The sequence below is a fragment of the Micromesistius poutassou genome (assembly GCF_964030765.1).
Source record: "Micromesistius poutassou genome assembly, chromosome: 6".
In the NCBI taxonomy this organism is placed as follows: Eukaryota; Metazoa; Chordata; class Actinopteri; order Gadiformes; family Gadidae; genus Micromesistius; species Micromesistius poutassou.
Window position 1 is genome coordinate 13886297 of NC_140276.1, and position 17467 is coordinate 13903763.

General features: G+C 44.4%; 1 protein-coding gene across 1 annotated transcript; it reads left to right on the top strand.

Annotated features, from left to right (window-relative positions):
- The first annotated feature begins 581 nt into the window (after positions 1 to 581).
- LOC311345523 (plastin-3-like) lies at positions 582 to 16260 on the top strand. The gene is made up of 16 exons (XM_084469943.1): positions 582 to 698; positions 2868 to 2936; positions 3988 to 4139; positions 4454 to 4583; positions 4792 to 4924; positions 6775 to 6856; positions 7437 to 7602; positions 8293 to 8435; positions 9791 to 9886; positions 11169 to 11355; positions 12117 to 12195; positions 12378 to 12495; positions 12703 to 12836; positions 13308 to 13431; positions 13927 to 14051; positions 14684 to 16260. Exons 2-16 carry the CDS (start codon positions 2876 to 2878, stop codon positions 14814 to 14816), a joined length of 1863 nt encoding a protein of 620 aa, XP_084326069.1. The 5' UTR covers positions 582 to 698; positions 2868 to 2875; the 3' UTR covers positions 14817 to 16260.
- The last annotated feature ends 1207 nt before the right edge of the window (positions 16261 to 17467 follow it).

Below are 17467 nucleotides of genomic sequence, written 5' to 3' on the forward strand. Positions count from 1 at the left end.
CAACAAAATAAGAGAGCTCTGGTATAAGCCCATCAGTGCTATCAGGTTATTGATCAGTAGTAGATCGGCTCAGTGCATGTTTGTCTAGGGTTGGGTCCCCTAGCCGTGTGAAAGAAAGCCTGCAGCTTCAGACATTCGTTGCTATTTCTCGTTTAAGCCTCTTGAGGAGCACTATGAGAAGGGCTTCCTACATAGACAGCATGTGGCACAATATTACTATTAGGCTACAATCAATTGTAAGGCTATATATGTAAACAATTGCTCTGTGTGTGACCCTATTCTCACTATAGACTCTTATGCTACTTATGCTTTTGCTTGTTGTATGTGAACATTTGAAACATGTGTTATATAGGCCTATGTTACATACACATCTAAATGTTCATTATGGAATGAGAACGTGTGTGTACAGGCAATATAATGGAAGACCTACACATAGATACCTTATTACTATATAGCCTATCTTGGCTAAGCAGACAGTATAAGCCATGCTTCTTAGTAAAAGCCCAGTTGCAGATGGGCTCGCTTTGCACGAAGGGAGGAGGATAGGAGGCTCGCTGTGGAAGGGCGTGGCGTGCAAGGGCGGGGCTCCTCTCCCGGCGCCAGGACGGGAGACAACGGGACAGAGACGGGCATCGATAGGACCGACGGACGGTTCATTTATCTTATTGAATCTCCGGGTTTTCAACCAGCGATCTCAGGTAAGAGAAGGTCCATTTCATGCATGAACATAATGCAAAACGTAAAGGTTTTAACAAAGAGACGATTTAACTCCTTTTTGCAGCAAACGTGCTGCTGTCAGTGCATTGCATGGGATAGCCCCAAAACTCGTGTTTTAATTAGTATTTCATAGCACTTATTTAGGGCGATGAATCATCGGATGTAGGCTATAATGGCATAATGATATAATGGTAGAAATCCGGACTGCACTGCATATGGAATGCATTTCGTAATTCAACATTCGCATGCAGCTTTTAAAAGATAATGTTTATCAGGCTTTTAACAGAGCAGACTGTGTCCCCGCACGCTCAAACATGTGATTGATGATCTGTTCCGTGATCAGACTGAACGCGCTCATCGATCGGGATCTCCAAAGAGCTGCAAACTCTCACCCAGGGAATTCAGTGGATCATTAGTATTTCTTGCACAATATCTGTTTCTTGTGGAACAAACCATCATCTGTTTAGCAATCTAATAATCTGACTGCTGATTGCGTGTCTAAACTGCGGTTTCCTGCCTTCGCCTGTGTGCGTGCCCAGTGGGCTGATGTCTGCTGCGTGTCTCGGCGTGTTGCACGGCTCTGTCTGTCTGGGGCCCCATGCTGCTCACCAGGAACCTGCCAGAAGCTGCAAACGAGCCTGCCTGAAACAATGCCACCGATTACTCCTCTTCTCAGCTGCAGTGAAGCACTTCCTTTACACGTATGCTTTTCGACTCCATTGCGTCCAATGTTGTTCTTGCAGGATGCAAATTGGAATCCGATTTGAATGGTAATGGCCCTCAGCATAGTATTCGGTGATGGATCAATCGGTGATTGATAAGCAAGTGGGCTACAAGCTTTCGGTCAGGAATCATGGCTTTTGAACCTGCGTGCAACGCAAAATGTTGAACCAGTGGCCTTATTCTATTGCTGCCCTTACAAAAACCCATCGTAATTTGACACTCAGGTCAGACATATCTACGTGTCAAAGAACATTTCTTTAAGTCTTTGATCATGCACATTTGCATGGTCAAAGAGCTACACATTGCAATGAGACACAGCTCAAGTTTATTAGCAATGGTATACGTTTAGACTCCCTGAGATATATACAAATGAGGTTTCACTGTCTAGTAGTAATGTAAATAGAACACTACTAGCACAATGGCGAATCCTAGGTTTGTTGTGTCTGGTGAGTATAGCTGGGATGAGCACAATGGCCAGTGTCTGTTATCACTCCCTGATGAATGTTGTTGTTGTTTTTCCAGTCAAGGGCCTCAAAGTAGCCTACAATAATTTACCAGAGCTCAGAACTGAAAACAGCTCAGCATGAATGGGGTGGAGTTGGTGGTGGTGTTTTATACGCTCCTCCATGATTGACGGTTCGGTGGATGGGGGTTATGATGTGACTTTAACGTGTGGTTACTGTAATAAGGCCTTATCTGCATGGAACAGCTCTGTTGTAGCTGCCCTTATTTATACGAGGAGGATGTGCTCATACAGGCATATTCCCGCTACTGGCTGGGTGTGGGGGTGTCGGTGAGGATGATTCTCAATTGCAATTTTTCCGGTTTGGCCGCCCAATTTCTGTATTCATTCTACAGTAAGCATGATAATATGTGACCTGTCTAGTATAGCGTTAGCACGATCCAAATTAATTTCAAATGTACAGTAAAAAAAAAGAAAACTGTTGTGTCATTTTTTTGTCATTTGTCATTTGTCTTCTATAGCTGGTCAATCAAACAATCACAATAATCAAAAGACAACTTAATATTAGCTGGATTAAATCAGAGGGTTCTACCAAGTTATGGTTGTCAACAAAAGAGCTGCACCCTGCTGGGTGTTGTGTATTGTGTCAGTGGCTAATAACTGTAATTCTAAGGGAAGGGGTGAAGCTGGTGACCCTTCTGAGAATGCTTGTCCTCGTTCGCAGGCAGCTCAACTGTTTTGAGGATTTCCCCAGGTGGTTGAAAGTTGATACCCAAACTTCCACACCTCTATTACTCCATCAAGAAACCAAACAATACCCGTGTTCGCGTTGCTTCTCAGATTTCCTTGTTATTTTCAATCACTGTTTTTTGAAAATAACAAAAGTATAATTTTAACACTAGTTTAGATTAGAAAAACGGAACTGTACCCTCTTGTTTGCTCCCCTCCACCCCCCGCCCCCCAGGAGCCACCATGCCAGGAAAACTCAACGCAGACGAGATGGAGGAGCTCAGAGAGGCCTTCAAGAAAGTCGGTGAGTAAAGTGTGTGTGTGTGTGTGTGTGTGTGAGAGGAAAAGTTACACTCAAGGCCAATTTACACCAGAGCCGTTTTAGACGTTTTTTTTTAGTCGCCCGTCATACATCCAACTTCAGCTAGAGATAGAATTCATTCAAACTAGTGCACTGATTTACACCGGCAGTGTTCTACGCCCGTCTCACGGCCGACCAAAGCTTAACTTTACACTTCACTTCTATTTTCAAGCATTTCTGAAGCTTCACGGTTATGACGTGTAGGCCTATTATCTGATCTTGAATCTTGAAAATATAGCTAAATAAACAGCGGCAGTGTGAATTGATACGCCTACATTACACTCACATCTCTCTCTCGCCTGCGGTGTCAATTTCCAGTTACACTCAGCATCATGCCCTAAAGGTTGGGACTGGAAAGGGTAGGACTGAAGTGTAGGTGTGTGTGTGTTTCTGTGTGTGTGTGTGTGTGTGTGTGTGTGTGTGTGTGTGTGTGTGTGTGTGTGTGTGTGTATTTGATTGCAGTCCGTTACGCAAGGGGTGTATGTAACATTCCATAGTGCTTACTTACAGACTCTACATTTGCATTGTGCACTAAATGTAAACCCATGAACAACCCCCAGATACACAAACTTTTGCATCTGTGTTTATCAGGTGGTTTAGATTTGCTATGCTATGGATTTGATTATTGGGTTTACTCAACCATTCGGTTGTTTCATTGTGTGTTCTGTATTCTCTACATTGTAATGTTTTTTTTGCGTCTGACTGTTTGCAGCTGTGTATTTACAAGCAGATAGCGCCAACACGTTTTCACGATTTACAATTTGACTGGCATTTCAAAGCTTTTGACCTTCCTCTGTCTTTCAGACACACACACACACACACACACACACACACACACACACACACACACACACCTACCCTGTCCTGCCTCGAGGGGAAAAGATATTTGAATAATGGGAATACTGCATTCATTCCTGCAGTGAGCGCATCGTAGCAAAGTAGTATCAAGTATTAACTCATGTTTTCTCTCTCCATCTCCTTTCATGGGTCTTAGATGTGAATGAAAATGGCTTTATCTGCGACAGAGAGCTCACGGAGCTCTTCAAAGAGGCCAACTTGGCCCTCCCTGGATTCAGGATCAGGGAGATCGTCCAGGAGATGGACAGGGACAAAGACAACCAGCTGAACTTTGAAGAATTCATAACTGTAGGTAACACTGACTAACTAACTAACTAACTTACTGACTGAGTCTTTTACTGAGTAATTAACTGGCCAATCAACTGACTGACAATTATTATGTATTGTGCACATATTTTGTATTGTGCACATATTTACTAGTAGAAAAACAACAATATTGATAAGCCATTAATTTACCATTAATAATTCCCTAAATTAATCCCAGCCTGATTTACAGCACGAATGACTTCCGGCAAAATGAAGGATTCAATGGATTTCTGCCAGGATTCTAACCCCAATGGGTTAAAACGAAAAATGGTGCTAATGTGTGTGTTTGTCCACAGATCTTCACCGAGCTGAAGGACGACCAGGTAGCCAAGACCTTCAGGAAGGCCATCAACAAGAAGGAGGGCATCCTGGCCATCGGGGGCACCAGCGAGCAGTCCAGCACGGGAACACAGCATTCATACTCTCGTTAGTACAACCGCACTCACAAATCGGAAGCACTTTCTAGTGACCAAATCTGGACATCATCTGATTGGTCCCTAAATTGGACAGTAAACTACACAAGAATTACTGTGGGAAGGTTTGATTTTTAGGGGTGAGCATCGAGCTATAAATATCTATTATAATAATAAAGAGTATCTCTACCAGCGCTGTCTCTCTCTCTCTCTGTGCCCAGATGAAGAGTGCTTTGCCTTCACCAACTGGATCAACTCGGCGTTGGAGGACGACCCAGACTGTGCCCACATCATCCCCATCAACCCCAACACCAACGCCCTGTTCCAGGCAGTGGGCGACGGCATAGTGCTGTGGTGAGTCTCTGTCAGACCTCCAGGGGCTCAAGGTTCACTAAATAACATTGTGTAAACTGGTGGTTTTTAAAGTGAGGGAGGAAGGACCGCGCGCTTGGTTGCCATTGGCCTGCTTGCACTGTTAGTGGCGTATGGTGACATAAGTATGTGAGAATCAAGTAGTTTCAGGGTGTTTTGGTGAACTACAAAATAGCAGGGAGGGATAATTATGTGAATAAAATTGATACAAATCCACCAGTGACAGCATTGTACTTTGAAAGCTGGTTGGCAGCATATCTTGGACTAGGGCAGAAGGAAAGGATGCAAAGCCAATTAGTCAAATCAGGCCTACTCTTGATTTGTAAAACTAAATAAAAAAATCATTGGGCCTATTTTTGCCCTCAATGACTGAAGCTATTGGTTGTAATTTGGCTATGTTTATTTTCAGCTACAATTGTTTTGCCATTTAAAATGCATCATGCTCTGAATCATTCACTAACATCCTTTCCACAATATTAAACAGAACGGTCAGAGTAACAAACAATTAAAAGAACAACAAGAACATAATTACTATTGACATGGGCTGTAAGCCTAACATTGTTTGAGGCAAATGTGGATGTTAATGGTTGTTTCAGAATGTTGGTCATGGTGTTAAGCCAAATAAGATTGAGGGACTTCATTTATAGATCAAGTCAATCCTCCTCGCTGTTTATGTTGCAAAGATATCAGTGACCTGGTCATACCAAACGGGATAGTAACGGGAAGTGATTTCAGAATAACGGTGTGTGTAACTCGTAACGTTTTCTCCACAATTTCAGACGGCTTGGTAACCGAACGGTGGAGTACCGAAAAATAGGTAGACTCAGCGTGTTTATTTCGGCGGAATTTTGGCGGTGGAAACGCCAATATAAGTGAACCAAACCGCACCACTCGGTGGAAACGCCAATATAAGCGAACAGAGCCGCACTGTACCGCGACGAACAGTAGCGCACCGCTCGGTGGAAACGAGGCATACGAGCGGGTTTGTTGGATCTCGTAGCCTAGAGAGTAGAGACTTGAGGGGATAAACCCTCCCTCCAGGCTGCTCCACAGCCAGGCTCCTGCTTATTGGTTCATAGCACAGCGAGGGCTCCTGCTTATTGGTTCATAGCGCAGCCAGGGCTCCAGCCTATTCGTGAATAGACATTGACGCGATTCAGGTCCCTTAGCTAGTCCCACCCACTCAGAGGAGGACTTTCCTCCTCTCGCCCATTGTCTCCCATGTAACTCACCGGCCGCCAGTAGTTCCCGAGAAATGAATGGGAGTCAATGGAGGCTGAGGGAGGAACGTCCTCCCCGAAGTAATATCCAATAGGTGACAGGGGGTGCTAATGTCCCCTTACCCAGGGAAACGGACACTACACGTACAAAGGCATTAAAGTAGTCATATTTAAGGGCATTAATTCATTACAGTAGTCTGGGCAATCTATATTTTTTATTCTCAACAATGTTAAGGAGGATCTTCCTCCCTCTCCTCACTGGAGCTGTGTACATACTGTGTACATGCTGTGTACATACTGTGTACATGCTGTGTACATACTGGGTACATGCTGTGTACATGCTGTTCCTGCAAAGATTTAGCTGTTTCACCCGATAATTCCAACCCATCGCATATCTTTACGACATGGGTGCGTGTGCGTGTATCAGTGACGTTATGTGTCTCTCTTACTGTTTTTTTCCCGGTTGTGTGAAGGACTCCAGGGCATACTCCCACCTCTTGCAGCAGAGTTTATCATGGGTGTGGTTTTAAATAAGCCCAAATGAGTTTCTACCACACTGGTTTGTATAAATAGCCCAATGCAAAACAAAAGCACCCTTTTCCTTGTTTGCAGTAAAATGATCAACCTTTCAGTTCCTGACACCATTGATGAGAGAACCATCAACAAGAAGAAGCTCACTGCATTCACCACACAGGTGCGTTCTCAATGAGGAAGTTATTTTAATACAAACAATGCATTTACACTATATACTACACTGTCAGTGTTTCAAGTATTTCAAATATTTGCAATATTACTTCAATTGACAGTTGCTTGGCCTATCCTGCAATATTCCACCCAAAATGACATTGTTATAAAAGGATGATGACTCGAAAGTCACATATAGTTAGATTATTTTCAACAATCATTCTGTTTAGTGTAAGCTGAAAATGCAGACAATTTCTAAAACAGTGTAAAAATCTAGTTTGAGGCGCAACGATCAGCGTAGTCGACGTGATCATAGTTCAATGAGTGGATATCTAGAGTTTCCTTCCTTCCTTCCTACACAACACTGTTAGTGTATTGGCACAAGAGGCCACCGCTTGACACACCGTACATGATTATAGATGAAACTATTTAGCACAAAAACAAACAGTAAAGTGTAAAGCCAAAGTAGACACACAAGACATCTAGACACATCAGCGCCTAGTGACCACTGATCTCAGCGGGCATCACTGAGACCCTCGTTATGTTGATGAGTGGACACGAGTGACCCCCCCCCCCCCCCACACACACAGGAGAACCTGAACCTGGCCCTGAACTCGGCCTCGGCCATCGGCTGTCACGTGGTGAACATCGGAGCCCAGGACCTTAAGGAGGGCAAGCCCCACCTGGTGCTGGGTCTGCTGTGGCAGATCATCAAGATCGGGCTGTTCCTGGACATCGAACTGAGTCGCAACGAAGGTACGCACACACACACACACGCGCGCACACACGCACACACACTTGTCTCAAGATGACCACAGATGATACATGCGTATGCTCCTCACAGGACTGTGCTTTGCAATACGTGTTTCAAAGTATTGCAGGATTAAAAGAAAGACTTTAAGAAGACTAGACTAAAAACAGATGGTAGTAGCCATCAGTTATATCGGAAAAGGGTGGTATATATTATCATTAACTGACATTCTATAATAAATCATGAAACTCTATGTTACAAAATGTAGATTTATACTGGCTATACTATATGCAAAATGGTTCAAACCTGGGACTGAGAGTGGAACATACAGATATACTAGCTCTCTATCTTGATATGCAAAGTAGACGTAGAAGAGTTTCCACCAACCAGCTGGTGAATATGTGTGAATGTGTGAATATGTGTGAAGTGTGGATGTGGGAATGTGTGTGATGTGTGATGTGTGAATGTGTGTGACGTGTGATGTGTGAAGTGTGGATGTGGGAATGTGTGTGATGTGTGTGAATGTGTGACTGTGTGATGTGTGTGATGGGTGTGATGTATGTGATGAATGTGAATGTGTGTGATTGTGTTTGATGTCTGAATTTGTGTGAATGTGTGTGAATGTGTGAATGTATGTTAATGTATGTGAATGTGTGTGAATGTGTGTTAATGTGTGTGATTGTGTGTGTGTTTAGCGCTGGCCGCTCTGCTCCGTGATGGTGAGAGCCTGGAGGACCTGATGAAGCTCAGCCCAGAGGAGCTGCTCCTCCGCTGGGCCAACTTCCACCTGAACAACGCCGGCATCGAGCCCATCAACAACCTCCAGTCAGACATCAAGGTGTGGGAACTGCTGAACCCCACTGAGCCCCTAACCCCTTCACCTCTTAACCTCACCGTACTGTTCAACGGACCGATGCTAGAATAGCAACCGTGGCAACCAAGATTTAATCCACACTAAACTGACCGATGATAATATCCCACATATAACCATATTGTCTGATATCTAACATGGTGTTACTTTCCAGGATGTGACAATCTTTGTGTTTGATCAACTACATTTACTTACCAAATGAAGCCATGAGGAAAGCGTTAAATATCAGACATTATGTCTCCTATCTTTTTTTTGTTGGCCAGAGATGGTGTCGTCCCATAGGTTTGCAGGAGTTCAGCAGTAGTTAAGACGATGTGTTTAATAAGGATGTTCTCCCTTTATTGTAATCATCTATGTATGTAAAGCTACAGCAAACGTCCCATGCTTTCTGGTTGTCTGTCTGTCAGACAGCCGGTCTTCCATCTGTCTGACTTCTAAACCCATGTACCTGTTTCTGTTTCGGTCATGTCAACTACTCTACCTGCATGCATACTACTCACCCTGCGTGCATACTCCTCTACCTGCATGAATACACCTCTACCTACATGAATACACCTCACCTCTACCTACATGAATACACCTACCTCACCTCTACCTACATGAATACACCTACGTCACCTCTACCTATATGAATACACCTACGTCACCTCTACCTACATGAATACACCTCACCTCTACCTACATGAATACACCTCACCTCTACCTACATGAATACACCTACCTCACCTCTACCTACATGAATACACCTCACCTCTACCTACATGAATACACCTACGTCACCTCTACCTACATGAATACACCTACCTCACCTCTACCTACATGAATACACCTACCTCACCTCTACCTGCATACATATGGCTCTACCTGCATGCATACCCCTCTACCTACATGCATTGCTACTCTCCTGAATGGTACCTGAACCTGCAGCAAGTATCCAGGCCCTGAATCACCAGCCTGTCCTGCTATTCTATTTTCTATTTTGGTTTAAATTCATAAACTTTCTGGGGGTTCTGTCTCTTGGTTTTCAACTGACAGCCTTTTCTTCTTCTTCTTGCATTCTAGATAGGGGACTTCTCAAACTCGGTGAAGGTATCTGCCTCAAATCTTTTCCTGACTTATTCCCTTTCTTTTATTGGAGAATACGGTTATTTTTTAAAGAACATGCTGTGCTTGCAAAAATGTCAAGAAGATGGTTCTTCATTTTGAATTCACCCGATACTTACAGCCCATCGGATAAGCTTCATGACTGTCTCGTGTTTGTGTGCGTTTTTGTGCGTGTTCGTGCGTGTCTCTCTAACTGGTTTTCTCCCGGGCGTGCGAAGGACTCCAGGGCATACTTCAACCTCTTGCAGCAGATCGCTCCAAACGGCAGCAAAGAGGGCGTGCCACAGATCAGCATCGACATGAGCGGTCTGAACGTACGTAAACCCCCTCTGTTACACCTGTCCTACTGTCTCCGACTAGTTACACCTACTGTCACCCTCCTACTGTCTCAGAGTAGTTACACCTACTGTCACCCTCCTACTGTCACTAAGCTGGGGTCGTCTTGGTAAATAACAAAGGGGGGGTTTGTTCCATTCCTGTAAACAGTCAAATAGCTCTTTAAACCCACACAGAGAAGGGGGACCGAGCCACAGGGGGAAACTGAACTGACAGGCGGCGATGAAAAGGAGAGCAGAGAGGACTTTTACTGCAGTAATCTTGTAATGGATTCACCCTCCAGCCATCAGAACCGGCTGGATGGTGAATCCCAATGTCACCCTTTGCCGCAGTTGTCCACTCTGTGATTCTAGTCAAGATGCGGTCAGGGTGAAGAAGAAAGAGAGAGAAAAGAAAAAGCTAAATTAATCGGGCATACTTCTGTTAAAGGGCAAGTCATTCCAGCAAGAGAACTGCCTCCTACGATTTTCCAAATATGTGTTCCATTCCGTCGTGAAAGTCGGTAGGTTTAGAAGAAACTGACCTATTGGGTTCCGGAGGAGCGAGAGCAGTGGGCGTCGTCCAAACCCACGTCACTGTCACTCCACTAGAGTGGGCAGCCAATAGAAAACGACCTCTCTGGAAAAGCATTTTTTGCCGGAGGTAGCAGGCTTCGTACTTTAGAGAGAATTTCCCATCATTTAACAACTTCATACATTTCTGTCGAAAATAACAGGAATGTTCACCAACATTTGAGACCCTTATTAAACCGGTTCACTGAAAATAGTGATATTTGGGGGTTTCTTACCTGTTAAAAATGACAGGCTCGGTTGAGCTTGTGAACACAGAACAGGTGTATCATGACGTTAATCATGAGCACCGGCATACCTACAGACCCGCAATTACCTTAACAATCTACACCTTTTCCGCCCCTCCTGTAGGCCCTTTACAGTTAAGAAAAACACAGCCTAGTTCACCAGCTACCCAGTAGAGACACAACTATTAGATTACATAGATTCACCATGCTACAGACCTAAATAAAACTGACCAAATATTACAATTACACAAAGAGGAAGTGAATCAACCCTGCTGTTGACGATCTGTGAAAAGGCTCCAATACAAAAATAAAATGTAGATATTCTGTTGCTCAAATTATGGGAAAATACAAATGAAAGTGTAAAACTTTGAGACATGAATGAACTGACATGTGTGTGTATGTATGTGTGTGTGTGTGTGTGTGTGTGTGTGTGTGTGTGTGTGTGTGTGTGTGTGTCTCAACAGGACATGGACCACCTACGGAGGGCAGAGTTCATGCTCCAGCAGGCCGACCGTCTGGGCTGCCGGCAGTTCGTCACCCCCAGCGACGTCGTCAACGGCAACAGCAAGCTCAACCTCGCCTTCGTAGCCAACCTGTTCAACAAGCACCCGGCACTCACCAGGCCAGCCAACCAGGAGTGGACCCTGGAATGTAGGGACACACACACACACACACACACACACACACACACACACACACACACACACACACACACACACACAGGCACAGACAGACAGACAGACAGACAGACAGACAGACAGACAGACACATACACACATACAGACACACACACACACACACACAGACACAGACAGACACACACACATCCACATCAACATACACACAGACAGACAGACAGACAGACATTTAAATTGAGTGACGCGCAGTAGGGCAGCTCATAAACCAGGTCCTTCAAGTTAAACATTATGCATCGTTAGTTTTGACTACTGTATTCAAACAAGGAAATGCTGCATTTCGACCCGAGCAGCTGCCCGAGCGCATGCAAAAAACAACAACAGTGGTCAAGGAACAAGCTCAAAAAGGGCAGGAATAAAGGCAACCACTTAATCCGATCACTGGGCAGAATAAACCGGCAGAATCCACCCACCTAAACTAAGCTCTCTCCTTAATACAAGTTGACCTGCACCATTATTGAGGAGTGCCTTTAAGTATTCAAATTGTATTTCCCCTTACCTCAACATATTTGTTTGTCCCACCATTATAGCGCTAGTGCATTGTTTTTGCATTATACTTGAGCAATACATAATTGACCAACAAACATTCCCACTCATTGGAACTCTCTCCTGACTCCCTTTTTCTGTCCCTAATGATTATTGTCTGCTTATTTTCTGCTATAATTTTTTTCCCTTTCTGTACTAAACACACCTCACCCCCCCATCATACACCCCCAGGTGAGACACGAGAGGAGAGGACATTCTGCAACTGGATGAATTCTCTGGGAGTCAATCCTCACGTCCACCATATCTACGGGTCAGTCTCTCTCTCTCTCTCTCTCTCTCTCTCTCTCTCTCTCTCTCTCTCTCTCTCTCTCTCTCTCTCTCTCTCTCTCTCTCTCTCTCTCTCTCTCAGTCTCTGTGTCTATGTCTATATCTGTGTGTCTCTCTCTCTCTCTCCTGATGTGTCTTTCTATGTCTCTCTCTCTCTGTGTCCAGTGACCTGATGGACGCGCTGGTCATCCTCCAGCTGTATGAGAAGATCAAGGTGCAGGTGGACTGGGACCACAGAGTCAATCGGCCCCCGTACCCCAAGATAGGAGCCATCATGAAGAAGGTAGCAGTGGTCCTGAACTCACTGGACAAATATCTATCATATATCTAATACATTATCATATATACAATAGGATGATGTGCATCACAAAGAGAAGCGGCCCACGAGACAGTCCTACAACCAGCAAATAAAACAAATGTTATCTGGTGTGTGTGTGTGTGTGTGTGTGCGTGTGTGTGTGTGTGTGCGTGTGTGTGTGTGTGTGTCCAGCTGGAGAACTGTAACTATGCAGTGGAGTTGGGGAAGTCGTCAGCTGGCTTCTCTCTGGTCGGTATTGGAGGTCAGGACCTGAATGAAGGAAACCCCACCCTTACCCTGGCCCTGGTCTGGCAGCTAATGAGGAGGTGAACTATAAACTACTATGAGCATGTGTTTGGTTGTAATTTAATTTTGTTTTTTTTAATTATTGCGTTGAAAACGCATCCTGCGGCCAACCCAGACATATAGATTTAAAAACAATAACTGCTCTAATGTAATAATTTCACGTTGAATTATGTGGTTGTCGAGACGGTCAACAGGTGCGTGAATCAGTTCCATCCTGGGGAATGTGTGACTTAAAGGAGCCACTAGGGGGCACTGTCGCACTGTTTCAGCTTTTCTCCCAAAGCACCGCGCTTTGAGCAACAGGGGTAACCCCTGACCTCTGACCCCTGAGGGGGTCCAGCGGTGTAACGTCTGGGGGGTTGACCACCAGGGGTGACCCCCGACCCCTGAGGGGGTCCAGCGGTGTAACGTCTGGGGGGTTGACCACCAGGGGTGACCCCTGACCCCTGAGGGGGTCCAGCGGTGTAACGTCTGGGGGGTTGACCCGTCAGGTACACTCTGAACGTGCTGGAGGACCTCGGAGACGGAGAGGCGGCCGGAGACGAGCTGATCATCAACTGGGTGAACACGACGCTGAAGAACGCCGGGAAGACCTCGTCCCTCCGCAGCTTCAAGGTGGGTTAGGGTCAGGGTCTGCGCTTCGGTTCTGCGCTTCGGTTCTGCGCTTCGGTTCTTTGTTCAGTTCTGCTCTTCAGTTCTATGTTCAGTTCTACGTTCAGTTCTATGTTCAGTTCTGCTCTTCAGTTCTATGTTCAGTTCTATGTTCAGTTCTATGTTCAGTTCTACGTTCAGTTCTGCAAATCAGACTTTTAAACACATCATTCAAAGTTATTAGGATTTTGTTATTATTTTACTTATTTTAAAACTCGATTTTCTTCCATGAGTTAGTAGTAACTACTTTTGTTTTGCTGGTCATATTGTAATAGGTACTAGTACTTATTCAATAGTAGTAACCGGCTCAATTGTTACTTATCTTATCATTGAATCATCTGACTTTGGTTTAGTTTCCAACTTTTAAATGATATAAACGAAAACAAATGATCCAAAGATCTTTGGTTGAATATGAAGTCTAATGTTGACGTGTGTCTATCATCCTGTCTGTCTGTCTAGGATAAGAGCATCAGCGACAGTAGTCCCGTTCTGGATCTGATTGACTCCATTCAGCCAAACAGTGTGAACTTTGACCTGGTTAAAACGGGCAGCCTAACAGACGAAGAAAAGCTGAGCAACGCTAAGTAAGGCCCCTCTATGTCTGCCTGACAGCATGCTAGCTTGAGTTACACCACAGCAATGGCATTGTTCAATACTTGATCCTTATTGGTCAATAACATTCCATGCCCTTTAACGTTTCTGAATCGGTGCACCTCTAATCACATATTTAAATGGAAGGCCAATTCCAACCATCGACCAGAATTTTAGTTGAGAACATATACTGCATATGCCCAGAACGTTGCAGAAATGTATTTTTATTTCAGCATAGTCAATGAAAAAACAGTTATAAAACAGTTGTTATAGATAAAACGTTAGTAATATCTAATCATTGTCATGATTAGATTATTTTATATATTGTATATATAAAATGACATATTGGATATTGCATCGACATTGCTGTCGTGCATCATTTTCCATAAACGGTATGTGGTTTATTAATAAACACCGTGATTTATCCGTGACCTAGTTCTCTGAATAAATAGCTTAATAAAAATGATAACATTAATTGCTTTTTCTGAAAAAGCTAGTAATTCAATATATCTACACGTTTTATATGAACAGCCTATATTTCCTATTCCCAAATGTAAATTCCTTACCACACTGATTGTGTGTCCTCCCCCTCCCCACACCCCTCCTCCACTGACATCATCACAAGGTACGCGGTTTCCATGGCGAGGAAGATTGGCGCCCGCGTGTACGCCCTCCCCGAGGACCTGGTGGAGGTGAACCCCAAGATGGTGATGACCATGTTCGCCTGCCTGATGGGGAGGGGCATGAAGAGGGCGTAATAGACACTCATACGTCTCACACACACTCACACTCACGCACACACACACACACACACACACACACACACACGCTCTGATTGTTTTGTCCTGTCTGGCTGGCTAAGTCCTTGGGGGCTGGTTATGCAGAGCAGCCAGGTTAGTGGTGGGGTGGGGGCTCCTCAGAGCATCCACCCAGCGTTCCTAGATCCAGCTCTCCACCGACTCCTCTCCTCTCTGATCACATGACACATCTGAACAAGTTGAATCAACCCACAGTAGACCCTTTACAGAGGCGTTTTTCATCAGACAAACCCGCTAATTATGAGTCTGCTCCTTTTATGCACCAAGCTACTACGCTAGTGGAGATTAGTCTACTACATTACTAACATCTCGGAACATTTGATCAGGAGACGGGCCGGGTATTGCAATCGTTTCTTCATGGCCAGACATGTAGAGCCACTGCAACAGCCCGTTTCATCATAGGTAGTGCTGTGTGGTTAATGCTCGCTTCCAATTAAGAAACGTATGTGTGGTTCAATTATACATCTTAGAACTGTTTCAGTGTCACTCGTTGAAGAGCAACTCGAGTAGTGCGTCTGATTAGAGTTGGTTTTGTGAAAGGCGACAGCTTGGCATGTTATATTTGGCGGTTATAACCCTCTACGGAGGGTTATATCGCAGGCTGAGCGGATGGGGGAGAGGGACGCGCTGACGTTGGTATCTATGGGGAGGTCCACACTGGCTTTCACTTCTCCACGCCTCACCTCCTGAAGGCTCCACCGGCCCACAAACAGCATGTCAGTGTAGCCTCTATGGTCCTCATGGAACATCAAGACCATCACTCAGCCCAGTCCTACAGCCTGTATCTCTGGGTGACAGGAGCATTTAATGGAGCCAAAGCCATGAATTAATGTGCGTACCTGTGGCCTCAGCCAGATTACAGACTGGAGCTATTCTGACCAAAGTTGAGATGATACGATTGTACAGGTTTTTATTTTCAACTTCACACTTTTATTTTTTATGTACATTCAATTGTCTAACTTTGAAAACAACACAAAAAAAACAAACATTGTTACATCTGCTTTTTAATGATTTCCAAAGAGCTTTTGTATGAATCCAGCCAGATAAGTAATGTTGCCTTAAAATGTGTTTTTAAAATGTCATCATCACCGACTTTAATTAACCGATCAGAATTATTCTGTAATCAGGGAACATATATTTTTGCTTTCATTCATTGCAAACGGCAATAATTAACATTAGCACTTTCAGAATCACATATATTTGCTGCCAAAATATGTGGCCAATCTGCATTCTCAACTGTTCATTATGTTTTGACTATTAGGTCTTGGATTCCAATTACCAAAATGGGATCATATCAATTCCAAGTCTAAACTGGAGTTACTACAATGTCTTGCAACTGGAGATGTATCAGTATGTTAAGAAATAATACAGATGTAAAAATGCCGTTCTGTGTGATGTCTTTTTTATTGTGTGTCTGTGTCTGTCTGTGCTGAATGCATTATTTCTAGGATTGAAAATAAAGTGAGGTGTGGGTGAAATGTGGCAGAAAACCACTTATCTTCGAGACATACTTATGTAAAATCACACACACACACACACACACACACACACACACACACACACACACACACACACACACACACACACACACACACACACACACACACACACACACACACACACACACACACTGCAGTCTGCCTTGAGGCCACTTCAAAAGGGGTCCTTGAATTCAGATGAGCTCGCTATCACAAAAGGAGCATGTTGTTTAAAGCGAGTGCAGATGTGTGCTGCACACACACACACACACACACACACACACACACACACACACACACACACTAACTAACACACTAACACACAATTCCCAATTAAAAATGTGTGTGAGCCGAGTGCCCTGTGATCCTTTTAGCGGATCCATTTGCAGACTCTTTCATGCGTCGCTCCCTCCAGCAGTGGGCTCCTCCATGTCCTCTCCAGTGTGCTGTGGTCCTCACAACATCGGCGCCCACCGCTGACCCACCGTCGGAGACATGTTGGACATCTAGCGGTCGATTCACGAGGGACGCGTGGCGTTAACGGGTTTCCGAACGGTTGAGTGAATGAAAGGGAGATTAGATGAGCTGAACTAAACAGGTCAGGCTGAGGTGAACTGGAGCAGTGATCAGGTTTGTGGATTCAGACTTTTTGTTTTTGTGTCTCATCCTGCCTGTCTGTCTGCTTGTCTCTCCATCTACTCCTGTGTCATTTGCGTGACAGTGGAGGGTAGCAGCTCGATGCTATAGGGCCACTTGGTCACTGTGGGGATGTTTGAGTAGGTTTCACACAGTCTCTTGTGCATCCAACTCTTTCTACATAGACTGGTGAGTGAGAAATGTGAGTGTGCGTGTGTGTGTGTGTGTGTGTGTGTGTGTTTGTGTGTGTTTGTGTTCATCCAATGTATTATCAGGGGTACCAAAAGGGGGAGCTGTGAACGATCTATATTGATATCTGCATTTCCACATCAATCATCACCAAATGGCTTGCTATTCTGTTGTAGCCTATTGGGTATCTATCACCTTTTGCATCATGTTGATACTTAATATAATATGCATATGCATAATACGCATTCTCTTATGGACAGAAATAACCTAACTTGCCTCCCCCCTAGT